The 13,232-nt window shown below is 38.3% G+C and overlaps 1 protein-coding gene across 1 annotated transcript in view; it reads left to right on the top strand.

Annotated features, from left to right (window-relative positions):
- LOC145981339 (methyl farnesoate epoxidase-like) overlaps window positions 1-10,964 on the top strand; it is an 81,287-nt gene extending 70,323 nt beyond the window's left edge. Inside the window, exons 7-8 of the mRNA XM_083114555.1 lie at window positions 1,449-1,590; window positions 10,697-10,964. Of these exons, the coding sequence (XP_082970681.1) occupies window positions 1,449-1,590; window positions 10,697-10,881 (327 nt within the window). The 3' untranslated portion in view covers window positions 10,882-10,964. The remainder of the gene's footprint in view (window positions 1-1,448; window positions 1,591-10,696) is intronic.
- The last annotated feature ends 2,268 nt before the right edge of the window (window positions 10,965-13,232 follow it).

Genomic DNA, 13,232 nt, shown 5'->3' on the forward strand with positions numbered 1-13,232 from the left:
CTCTGCGGACGCGCTATGTTGCTAGCTTAGTTCTCCTTTCTTTCTGAAATAATTTGTACACGTTTACATGCAATCAACTCTTGCTATGATCTGATATTTTATCATTTGGCGGTGGTGTTTTTTCCATAGTTATGAAATAGCATGCTATATTCTTTCAATTCTATTTTCTTTACGGGGGATAAAACCATCCCTGGCTGAGATAAGAAAAAATATTTACCGGGGATAATTTTTTTGTGCGGGAAAATCTCCGGCTTTCCTCATTTAATTCTCACACTGCACAAGACAGTGATTGTTCGCAAATCACACAGCTGCATATTGATTTAAACATGAAAGTTTACGCAAGAGAATGTCGTAGTTATTTTTATCAAAAACCTTTTAAGGATCAATATAAATTGCATGTGCAGGGTCCGGCAGGGAAATCTGACGTTTTCTGTTTTTATGTTAAGTCCACTTTATGCACAGATAGACTAATCGGGACTGGACCTACAGTTTAAAGTGAGATCCGAACCACTATGTATCTCCACCAGGTATCGAACACGGAACCCCTTGATTAGTAGGCGACGAAATTACCACAACGCCATCAGGGAGGCCCTGACGGTTTTTGAAATCTTAGTACGAGGTTGTAATTTGATATAAAACAATTTTTTTATATATACAGCAAATGAAGTGACATTTATGAATCATAAGGAACAAACTGGATAAAGAAATGCCTACGTTTTAAAAATGACGTCATGTAACTCTCGCAACATGTCACTGAAATTTCTCACAGCACGTTGGACCATATCGTGTGGAATTACCGCTATTTCTCTATGAATTGCGGCTTTGAGTTCTTCTGTAGTGCGTGATTTCTTCATGAAAAGTTTCGCTTTGAGGTAACCCCATAGAAAATAATCGCATGGCGATAGGTCCGGTGAACGAGGTGTCCATGGCATGTTGCCTCGTTGAGAGATGAGGTGCCCGGGGAACATTTGTCTGAGAACACCCATCAATGTGTATTCGATGTATGGGCAGTGGCTCCATCTTGTTGAAACCAAATTTGTGTGGGGTCAATTCGTCGTTTGCGAAGTTCTGGCAAGAGAAAGTATTGCGACATGGTAATGTAAGGTTCAGAATTTATGTATCCACAAGAATATTATGTTTCGAGTAGGAACTCTTCCGTGACTCCCAAAAATTGAGCTGCAACCTAAGCGCCCGTTGCGTTCCAACTACAGATTTACCATTTAATAAAAAAAAAAAAAATGTTCCATAACAAAAACACGATGTACAACATTCCACTGCTCCATGAAGACTGAAATGGCATCACGTGTCTAAACGCGTAACGGCAGTGTTGCCAAACTAAAACCGTCATATTTTAGTGGCGGGCCCTGTACTATCGATCTATTATAGAAAGCATTATATACGTCTAGCTGATCGAATATTAAGCTAACCTTTTTCTGTATCTATTCTAGAACACTGCCGTCTTCATCAACATGTACAGTGTTCATATGGAGGAGGCGTATTGGGGTGATCCAAAAGTCTTCAGACCGGAGAGATTTCTGAACGAGAAAGGAGAAGTCGTACAAGATGATCACCTGCTGAATTTTGGAATTGGTAAGCCGCATCTGCTGATTACACAAATTTTCTTTCACAGGTTGTTGGTATGAGAGGTTAGGTAAGCTGTGTCCTTATCTGGGTTAACCACTCCACCACCAAGGTCGGCTTGCGTATGAGGAAAATTTCGAGGTTTTACAAAAGTGGGTTTCAAGAAATTTGCACCAATTGTTATCAACACTAGGAACATTCGAACTAAAAACTGTGTTACAACAAACTCTCCGTCTCTCTTCGATCTCTCTCTCTATCTAAAATTGGGCCATCTCAAATGCTCTATTAATGAAGTTATATCTATATATTTAACTTAACTCTCTAGCCTTCATAAATCCGAAGGCTTATGGCTGCAGCAATACAAGCCTTCCATCTGTCGCTATCCTGAGCAAGATCTATATACTCTTTTCCATCCCTGCAGATTTGCTTTAGGTCCATCTCAACATTATCCCTCCATCTTCGTCTTTTCCTTCCTATAGGTCTCTTACCATCAGATTTCCTTACAAGAATCCTGTAAACTCTTCTTTCCTCTCCCATTCGTGCCACATGACCTTGATTAAATTATTCTAATAATGTCTGAACATGAATACAAATTATGAAGTTCTAAATTATGTAACCTTCTCCACTCACCTGTCTCCTCATCCCTTTTAGGTTCAAATATTTTCCTAAGGATTTTATTTTCAAAAACTCTCAATTTATGTTCCTCTTTCAATGTAAGTGACCAAGTTCACAACCATATAATGCTACAGGAAAAAATTACTGTTTTGTATATTTTAACTTTTAGTTTCTTAGATATTAAACGAGCTATATCAAGAATATAAAATTTCATTTAAGCTAATTACATCGAGTTCGGTGCCTGTGCTAATTTATTTCACACTTCATTATATTGAATGTCATTGGTTCATGTTCTCTCCCAAAAAGAGAGATTCTCGTAGTTCATACTTTATTCACGTGTGGGGATATTTTCTTTATTTTTTTTATTGTTGAACGATAAAGAATGTTAAGTGAGAACAAATCATTGAGTACAGGTCATAAATTGTTCATATTTTTTGTTAAACAGTGGTGTGTCAACGTAGAATCTGCTTTTATTTGGAAAAAGTTCATGTAATTCGAATGGTGGAATTGTAGCGATATTTTATTACAAACAATTTTGTTTTCTATGATTACAAGCTATCAGTTACAGCAATTACTGCCCAGAGAACGACGACACAAGACATTAGAATCATGTTGACTGACTTAATTAGGGGTATGCAGGATGGGAAAAAATTGGTCGGGATGGGATTGGGAAGGAAATATTAATAATTCTGACTGGGCTGAAATAATTCTCAATTTCCCAATCAGGTCGGAAAATTTTCGGGTCCGGAAATTTTCGAAATTTCCCTTGCGATTTAAATCTCGAATTGTACACACTATTTCCTCTTCAAGCGATTGTTTTTGAACTTTTCAAATAGAAACTGTTAATATCAAGAAACTTCAGACAATTACAGTGTAGATAATATTAAGAATTATCTTATTTTAAATAAGATCCTTTGGAATTTTTGGACTGTTCGGGATTTCAAAAAGTCGGGATGTGTCCCCAATAATTCACACCCCGTCATTTTCAATTATTGCTTTTTTCTATTATATTACTAGCCCGGGTATTTATTTATCCCAATCTTCTATTAGACAGGAAAATAATGAATTCTAACTACAGTGTATAATGTAACGAATTTCATTTACATGTATTTAAAAGTATAAGTACAATATACAAATTATAAATTAAAATCTTTTAGAAATTCACTATAATATTAATTGAATTCAAAACTTGATTGTAAACAACATGCTTAGTTTCATCTCCAGGAGCAAGAATAATAAATTGAACTTCATTGGGAGTGTCACTGTTCTTCTTAGCGACCCCGAAAGCTATGGATTCCACACTAATATCGGTCGTTTTCGATTATTTTTACATGTCACCTCTTCCCACCCCCACCCCTAGGGGTACCAGGGGTGTCTTACCCCCACAGTATTTCTATCGAGATTGCAAGTGATACGTGTGCCAAGTTTGGTTGAAATTGCTCCAGACGTTCGAGAGTTATGCCGGAAGAAACATACATACATATGTGAAATGCATCCATTTATAGATGATTTTTTTTTACAGTAGGGCTCCCTTCAGCATGTAGACACATGGATCAGAGGTACCATGAATGACAGTAGATTAAGTGATATCTCTTTGATATCTGTGCATTGTTAAAAAGTACAAAAGGACAAAGAAATGTCCATCAACAAAGTGATAGATGTTTATGGAAAGGAAGAGAGGCGAATCCAGTTTCTATCTAGATAGCACACTACAGTCTGAACTTGTATACAGCACCAAACTGTTATAAATTCAATTTGAACGTTATGATTTGTAAAATAATAATAATAACAATAGCATAGCAATAATAATGTAGTAATAACAACAAGACAACAACAATAGGGGAAGGGGTACAAATATGGAATACCAGTTTGTTGTTGACCATTCAACGACACATTTTTTAAAGAAATGTATGGGCGAAACTCCCCTTCTCTTCCTTAATTAGTTCTTTAATAGAATATAAGGTTTAGACTACTTAACATTACGTTAATGATTTCTAAATAACATTTTCCTAAAAGTTGATTTGATTGCTCCACAAAAAATACTAGCAACATTGTGCAGAAAATGAACATATAAACACAATTATAATGACAACATCAAATAAGTGAACACTGTAAAGTCACAAGTACGGGAAAATTCCTGAACTTCACATTTCTGTATCTCTATGATTATTAGGCTACTATTTACCTAGTTACAAAAATTGCAAACGTAAAGTCCATTATCATATCCTGCACTGAAAATAACCAGCAAAAACCCTCCAAAGGGAAATTCACATTCATCCAATACTGCCTTAGGAACAACAAATCCATTGTTTTTGCCTTAATAATTTTTTACATAAATGGGGTATAAATATGGAATACTACTATTCCATATTTCAACCACTGTTACCTTCGAATATCAAAAAGCCAAAAGTGTATTAAAACTCACCCCAACAATGCACGTAAATATACAAGAATAAAGCCTGATTGATATGCTACAAAACTGTATTCCATGTATTTTAATTCTGTATACTAATAAGGAGCACAAGGCAAATAAGTACAGTGGGATCCATGAGTATTACCGTGCAAATTGTCCATGACTATTTTAATTAGTTTTTCTCTTACATCCTGTGTGTTCTTAAGCGATGGATTCTTATGTACGCTGGTGCAGAAGTTGTCAACAGCTTGTTTTGAGTTTTCTTTTAATTCTGAAGCTCTTATTGAATCAAATAAAATGCACGAACATGGTGATGGACAATTTTCACGGTAGTACTCATGGATCCCACTGTACTTACCTCCAAACTTAATAATCCAAACAACAATAATCGCTCTAACGCGCACTGTTGAACCTGGAGCTGCGAACTAACAGCTTCCTGTGGTGGTGAGGGACACTGGCCAGCATTTCACCTGCAGCAATCACCAGGCGAGACATAATGGTATTCCATATTTGTGCCTCTTCCCTACAAGTTTCTATGACCGAAGTGAAAGATATGAAATCTTACTGTGCCCCCTCGAGAAAAAAAAATCCTGCGGGATCTTGGAGTAGGCATGCCCACAAAGCAAAAAGCTTAATTGGCACAGTGGGTAAGGGGCCTCCCCGATGGCGTAGTGGTAGAGTCTCCGCCTTGTGATCAAGGGGTCCCGGGCTCGATACCCGGTGGAGGTACCGAGTGGTCCGGATCCCACTTTAAACTGTAGGTCCAGTCCCAATTAGCCTTACTGTGCATAAAGTAGACTTAAAACACTAAATCGATCAATCAAGCACAGTGGGTAAGGGTGACATATTCTTAAGGCACCCAAATGTCAACATTTAGTTCACTCTGGAAGCTACATTGTTGTAGAAGACGAGGGAACTTTTGCCATCCGGGTCAATTCCCAGGATAATCCTTGTGCATTTCTATTTTTCTAATTTTAGTTCACCTTTTCAGGCAAATCGCAACACGAGGACGGATGATGGAGTTCCTTGTTTGTCCATCCCGAAACTCCTGTCCGGAACCTTCGATTGCGAGGTCGTGTGTCGATCACTAAACGCACGGAGGTGGCTAAGATGATTTATCTGCAGGGTTTTGTATTTTGATTGGTCGGTTGATTCATTTGATGTATGTAACTTCCCTTCTTATCCCACTTTTGGCTAATTTGCGAAGATGGGGATGAGTGATGAAATTGATGAATGGACACTCACAAACATCCATGTCCAGGCCAGGATTCGAACTCGGGATCCCTGGCGTCGTAGCGCGATGTGCCAACCACTCTGCCACGGGGGCCGACTCTTGTGATTTGAGATTGCGTATTCTGAGCACACTATACAGCTCAGCCCTTAACAGAATTCAAATTTTAATTTAAATTTTGTTTATTGAAGGGCGAGGTTTGGCCTGTGTTTATTCTCTCACCTAACCCCGTTTATACATTTACCCGGTGTACACAAACTAAATCATAAAGAAAGAGCAGAAATAAAAAAAATAAAAATAAATGTTTACAAAGAAAGGAACAAAACAAGATTTTGAAAAATCAAGAAGACACATAGAAAGACAGAAAAGACACATTTACGCACACCAGGCCCATACCCAGGGGAGGGGCTAGGAGAGTCATGGCCTCCCTCGAACTAGGGGAACTATGAAATATTTAAATATGAACTTATAAAAAGCTACGAAAATAACATCGACGAGTATTGAAATTTGTAAAATTTCAAGTTTGTTCTTGCATAAATGAATGTGTTTATAGTGTAGAGAGGCAGACTGTCCTCTGCAATATTTTGTAGTTTTTGTTCTACAACCATTGATGCAAGGCTTCCAGCAGTGGCGGCGATTCAGGGGCCATGACGGGGTAGTTACCCTCGTCACTTTTATTCGACTTTTGCCCCTGCACTATGCTAAGTCTTGTTTACTAAGAGAAAGTAAATTGTCCTTACCCCCTCACCCAGTTTTGGCACCCAATCCCCGCTACTGGCTACCAGACAGACGAAATTGTTTCTTTCTTTTGGTCAACTCACATTTAGAGTTCTTTGTTGCTAATACGTATAATTCAATCTATGAATATATTATTTTCTGATCATAGAATTAGGCTATCGTTACCATGGCTGTTCAAAAGAAAATACAGAACTATTTCAATACTTCTGAGAATTGAATGTAAGCAATAAGTACTAAGTTGTACCATGTGCCAGCTTCGTGGCTGATTGTTGAGATGAGGTTAGTTGAGCATATATATAGGGTAAGAGAGGAGGGGATAAAACACATTTTCGGATCTGGCACCTGCCTCAAAAAAAAATCCTTGGTACGGGCCTGACGCACATACATATTAAACATTTCTGAGCAGGAGATTCAGGCAAGGATATTGAGATTGATGTACATAATTATGCTAGTTTTGAGATAAGAGAGAACAATGCATAGGTAAATATTACAATATACGTAGTTGAAGATTTGTCAAGGATTGACGAGGTTCGTATGCAGTTTGTAATGGTTTATTTCCTTCTGTGGAAAATAAACAGCCTTGACTCGACATGTTACGTCTTTTCGTTGCTTCCCCAGGCAAATAGTTTGCATTACGCAACCAAAACTAACAGAATTGTTCGATCGAACTAAAAGACATAGAATACAAATACAAATCGTGTAATATTCTTTACTATGGATATTTGGGGAAAATTTAGTTCTTTTTCTCAATGATAGCCTACCCAGACGTTAGAATAATATAAAGGACTGTTTATTTTGTGGATTAAATATTGTAGAGATATGGAGACTATTAAACCGAGCGATCCCTCGCGCCTTGTAGCATGCTAGGCAGCGGTAACTCCGTGTTCCATCGTCGTAGTTCAGCAGTGTAATGTGTTGTAAAGTAATCGGACTAATTATCCATGTAGCGTCGATGAGTGTCAGAATCCAAAAGAGAGCGAGTTCCGGGTAGGAGCTTGCTTTTATCATTCTAGGCGTCGAAAGGTTGTTAAACCTTTCAAACGCGGTAGATCCTGTTTAGATCCACGCGTTTGCCTTTCCAGTTCCTTGTTTTACGGAAGTTACAAGTTAGCGCATTCTTGAGATCACTCGCTGGTCGGACAAGTTCAGGAAATAAACAAGTGTGAATATTAACATGACGAGGTTTTCTCGGTTTAATAGTCTCCATATCTCTACAATATATACAAAAAAATTACAAAAGGAATAACCCCACATAAAGAATGACAAGATCCAATTAATGAAATAATCTATCTGGAATATATGAAGAAGTGGTTCGTGTCAGTGGCTCGAAAACATGTTTCTTTAAATAATAACAATAATAATATCTTCCAGTAACTGAACGTTGAAGCCAAACGATTCAAAAAGAATTACGTGGACTGCCTATGCATGATCGGCCGCTAGCCACGAAGCTAGCCACAGCCACTCTATAACCTTCAAGGTCTCCCCTCTTGTACAAGAAACGTTAAAACGCCGATCCCCGCTATTCCGCCGGATCCTTTTCATAGGCCCTCCGAAGAATGACCGGTAAACTGGAAATTTCCACCCTTTATGACTTGGAAGGAGAAAAATTTGAAATTAACCGCCTTTCGCAACACTGCCTTCAGTCACGTAGGCCAAGTCTCTAGTACATTAATTTTAAAAATGCATAAAGAAATTAGTTACATTGGTGTTAAAAGACAAAATATTAAACATGCATAAAAACTAATAAAAAAGGAACATGTACTGATTCTATCTATACAAGTTTAAGCTGTATTGTGTAGTGCTTGGGAGCTTGAACAGAGATATTGATAATTTAACAGAAGATTCTTTAATTTGTTTGAACTGGGGAGGGAGGTTATGGAGAGGGGGAGTTCATTCCATGTTCTTGCCCCTGAAACTGTAAAAGCCGATATGAAAATTTCAGTGAATGTTTGAAGAGTTCAAGTTTTGCTGTTCCTCTTCTTTCGTAGCTGTGAATTTCCCTTCTGGCTTTTAGTTTCTGGAACAAGTTTTCGAGATTTCTTTTATGCAAAAGATTCTGTATTTAGTTTCACTTCTTAATAAGGACTTTAATCTCTGTGTTAGTTTTAACGTGTGAATTAACCAATTTTGAAATACGTTTTTCATTTTATCGCATGAGCTCATGGCATTTTTCTTTTCAGTAAGCATTTTGCCACGCGTTTTGCGACAGACTCGATTACTAATTGCGGTAACATACCTAGGTATAATTTCCAAACAAATAAATTGTTTCGAAATTACAGTAGGTGTACTCGAAACGAGTTAGCGAACATGGCAAGTTCTCATCTCTTTCTCTTTCATTTAATCATCTGTCGCACGTGACTCGTATTGATATTGTATGACACTCGAAACACGATAGATAGAACAGTGTGGAATTTCAGTCCACATTTATTGCAAATTCTTTCTCTCGGTCAGTTTGAAAATACTTTAATTCATCGAGCGTTTCTCAACCTATGGGGTGTGACCCACTGCTGGGTCTCGAGGGGCGTTTCGTGGGTCGCTAAGTCGGGCTCGAAAATATATTTTCTGTGCCTTAAAGATCTATTACATTTAAATTACTAATTTATATTGTATTAACAATTTGGATTCAACCCATGTTGTACGTAGTCTAGACTCTACATTGTTGCTATTCGCTCTCTACCATCGCACAATAGTTTGGTGAGTAAAAAAAAATGTTTTCGATTTCAGGATGTGTGTTTAGTTAGAAGTTACACTAGAGTAAATTACTCTTCTAAATTACATATTTACTTTTATAGAATGAAGTATGTGTAATTTAAGTAAGAGTAAAAAAGGGCTTCTTAAAGTACTCGATGTTGGCAAAACTTTGTTTGTAAACTGGGTGCACACCCCTTCAAGTAATTCTGCTGTCGCCCATGCTTATGGGTCGCATGAAGTGTAATATCCTTCAGTGTGGGTCCCGGACTGAAAAAGGTTGAGAACCACTGCTCTAAATACTTCTTTGAACATTATTATTATTATTATTATTATTATTATTTATCCCCCCTCCAAGTTGTTGCTTTAATGTTGTCTCTTATCAAGGAACGCTAGTGGCAATCCTGCCACGCATCCCTGTAAGTTACGTCAGAGCGATTGTTTGTTGCGTTCGGTTGCATACATACAGGTTAGATATTAAGCGCTTAGAGCTCAGAAACTAAGCGCTTTCGACGTTAAGTTTATTATGGAAACTTACTGTTTTAAAATTATATCTACCAGCTCCCAACTGTTGACGAGGTTGTTTTGGAACACCCTGTATATATTTAAGTAAAGTAAAGTGTTCCCCTGTGCTTAGCACCACGCCATGAAGGCGTATAGGGGATGTGGGGGTAACGCCCCACACTTTCTTGATCCAGTCGTGAGTGGGGTGATGTGATCAGCATCACGCCCTTGACCGCCTTTACCCCCCAGGGTTTCCCCCAGGTACCCATGTTATTCGACGCTGGGTGGGCGCCGGGGCCGCTTCCATCGTTAGAAAAGTAAGATATATTTATCTTATCTCTCTCTCTCTCTCTACACACACACAAATTACTACCTGAATTATTCTTTTAGAAAGATAAATATAATTTCTAATTATTATCCAAAGAGCAAACAGGTGAGTGGAGAAGGTAACATCATTTAGAAATGCATAATTTGTATTCATCTCCAGATATTTTTAGAATTATTAAATCAAGAAGATTTAGATGGGCATGCCTTTTTTGCACTATGGGAGAGGAAAGAAGAATTTACAAGATTCATCTTGGGAAATCTGATGGTAAGAGACCTGTAGGAAGGCCAAGACGAAGATGGAGGGATAACGTTGAGATGGACCTAAAGGAAATCGGTAAGGAAGGAAAAGATTGGATTGATTTTGCTCAGGATATGAACAGATGGAAGGTCTGTGTTGTTGTAGCCATGAATCTTCGGGTATAAGAAGGCTAGGGAGTTAGTTAGTTAGTAATTGTTATCCAAAAATGGGAGAAAAAAGAAATCTTCTTTTGCAATTCAATGTTTCCAAGTCATTGCTAATTCTTTTCAGCACATCTAAAATTTTCTCCGGCTTTGCTTTTATCGTGGGAAGAATTACAACCTTCATTCTTTTATTTCAGGTAAACGACGATGCCTCGGAGAATTGTTCGCCAAGAACGTCCTCTTCCTGTTCATCACAACCCTCCTGCAGAATTTCAGCTTCAAGATCCCCGCCGGCTGCACCCCTCCCTCCATCGAGGACATCGAAGACGGGATCGCCATCCACCCCGTTCCCTTCGACGCCTACCTGGAGGAGAGGTGCTGACACAAGTTCCTTCAAACATTAGGCTTTATGTTTTGTTATTGCTTTTAGGCTTAAGTAGCAAATAAAGTACCTTTTTATACTTACATATGTGCAGAGTGATTAATTGGCCGTCCTGCATACGCGACCCTTGTGTTTTTTCGTTGGACGTTAAAATCGTATAATGTTTTTCACGGTCAAGTCGTCCGTAGAGAGGCGCATAGCGAGCCGGGCAGTGAGAGCCTGTCTGCCGGCGTTTAGTCCCACAGCTGTACGCTGACCTTGGCACTGGACGCATCCTTCAGTATCCAGGTAGCTGGTGTTTAGTTTGCATGTGTTCGTAAAGTGTTAATGTGTTAAGAAGTGTTTTAGATTGTTTTGTTTTAGTTTACGTATTACTGGTGCTTTTCTGCATTCTAATAATGCCACATTGTACAATTTAAAACAACGAGTTTCTATGTACGACTCTTAGGTCATTACGAATTCTTGTAGGGAACTTAGAACTTAGAAGGCGTTTTGCAGCGGAATTTTCAGATGTTCCCGTTCCACATAGAAAGAGTATTCGAATACGTGTGAACATCTTTAGGGAAACAGGGTCTGTTCTTATAAGAAGCGAAGGATGAAACGTCATGTGCTTACTGAGGAGAAACTAGTTGACGTTGGAGCACGATTGGAACATACTCCTCACAAATCCCTCCGGCGCCTTTGCACAAGAAGCAGACATTTTCATGGCGTCTGCGTGGCGAACTACCAAGCTTTTAAACCTGAAACCATACAATAGAAGAATTGAAAGAAAACATCAGGAAAGAAATTGAAGCAATTTCGGAAGAGGAACTGATAGTAATTATTTCCTTCAGAAAATGCCGTAAATGTGTAGAAGCAGGAGGACAACATTTCCAACACCTTTTTAAACAAGGTACGTGCTCATTTTACTTGTAACTGTGAATGTAATTGTACGAGCTTATATCATTACACAGCTAGCGGTTCCAGTTACGAGGATGATGCCTCCAGTTTGCCGGAAGATGTGCTGTCACTGCTCGGCGCGCCAGTGGCCGCTCCACGGGCGACTTGACAGTGAAAAGCACTGTATGAGTTCGCTAATAGTACTTAATTCATGCTTCGAGTTGGCACTGTACACTTTAGACTTAGAAGTTCCTGTTCTGTGAAAAAAAAGTTTTTCATACATTACTTACCAGCCACTTTCCTGTATCGTCCATATTGCCAGGTTGAACTTTTGCTTCTTAGCGTGAATACATATGCAAGGTTAGGTTAGGTTAGGTTACACTACATTAATTTCTTGTTTGTGAATTTGGGAAGGGTTTCCTAAGAACACACAGTGGTATTCTGCACCTAAATTAAATTCATTACAAGGGCTCAGATTTTGATGACCTAAAATTATCTGAAAAATGATCTTATAGATGACCTAATAAATGTCATTACATTTTTGTATTTAGTTCAGCGTATGACAGTTAGTACGGCACAGTTCTTATTTCTGTAACTTAGAACTGAAATTACAAGGTGTATATGAATTGTAAGCATAAAAAATCTGTAAACATCTTAACTTATCCAAAATTATTGCGAGCGGCATGTTGTTTTGTTCCTACAATCACGTGGCGATAGAATTTTTGTTTTCATTGTTACACATCAAGGCGATAAATGTCAGTTTCTGGCTAAAAATGAGTGAGTGAAACGTAATGCAATTACATTATTTTTTCCTTGCAATTACGCAAAAAAATACCAGAAAAAGAAATAAAACGCGAAAAATAACAGAGAAAAGTGACTTTAAACTTGAAAGAATAAAATAATAATAGGATAGGCTTGTATATGAGGTCAGTTACCCTATAAATCAGACAAAGCATAACATGATCGAACAGATTGTCAGATGGTATTTATGTAACATATATTTGCTATGCCCAATAGATCAGACATGGCTCAGCAGTTATGATAAAACAACATTGGATGACTTTCACATAGGTCACATGATTTGATTTTTTTAAATTTGATTTAGTTTATTTTACTTCGCGTTTTGTGCCTCTTGGCTAATTTGCGTAGATGGGGATGAGTGATGAAATGATGAAATTGATGAATGGACATTCACAAACAACCAAGCCCGACCGGGATTCGAACCCGGGACCCTTGGCGTCGCAGCGCGATGTGCTAACCACTCGGCCACAGGGTCGGGCGTAGGTCACATGAAAGCAGTGTGATGTTCTGTGAATGCACCATCTCCATGTGACAACATTTGATGCACTAAATCATCAAATGCCTTAACATTTCACAATCAGTCAGTGGTCAGCATAAAAGTAAGCTGTAGCAATACACAGTAGCATATGCGATATACTAGGAGAGCAGTGTAACACTTGTATATGTTGGAT

Source organism: Lepisma saccharinum, chromosome 29 (genome assembly GCF_977018435.1).
Source record: "Lepisma saccharinum chromosome 29, izLepSacc3.1, whole genome shotgun sequence".
Classification (NCBI taxonomy): domain Eukaryota; kingdom Metazoa; phylum Arthropoda; class Insecta; order Zygentoma; family Lepismatidae; genus Lepisma; species Lepisma saccharinum.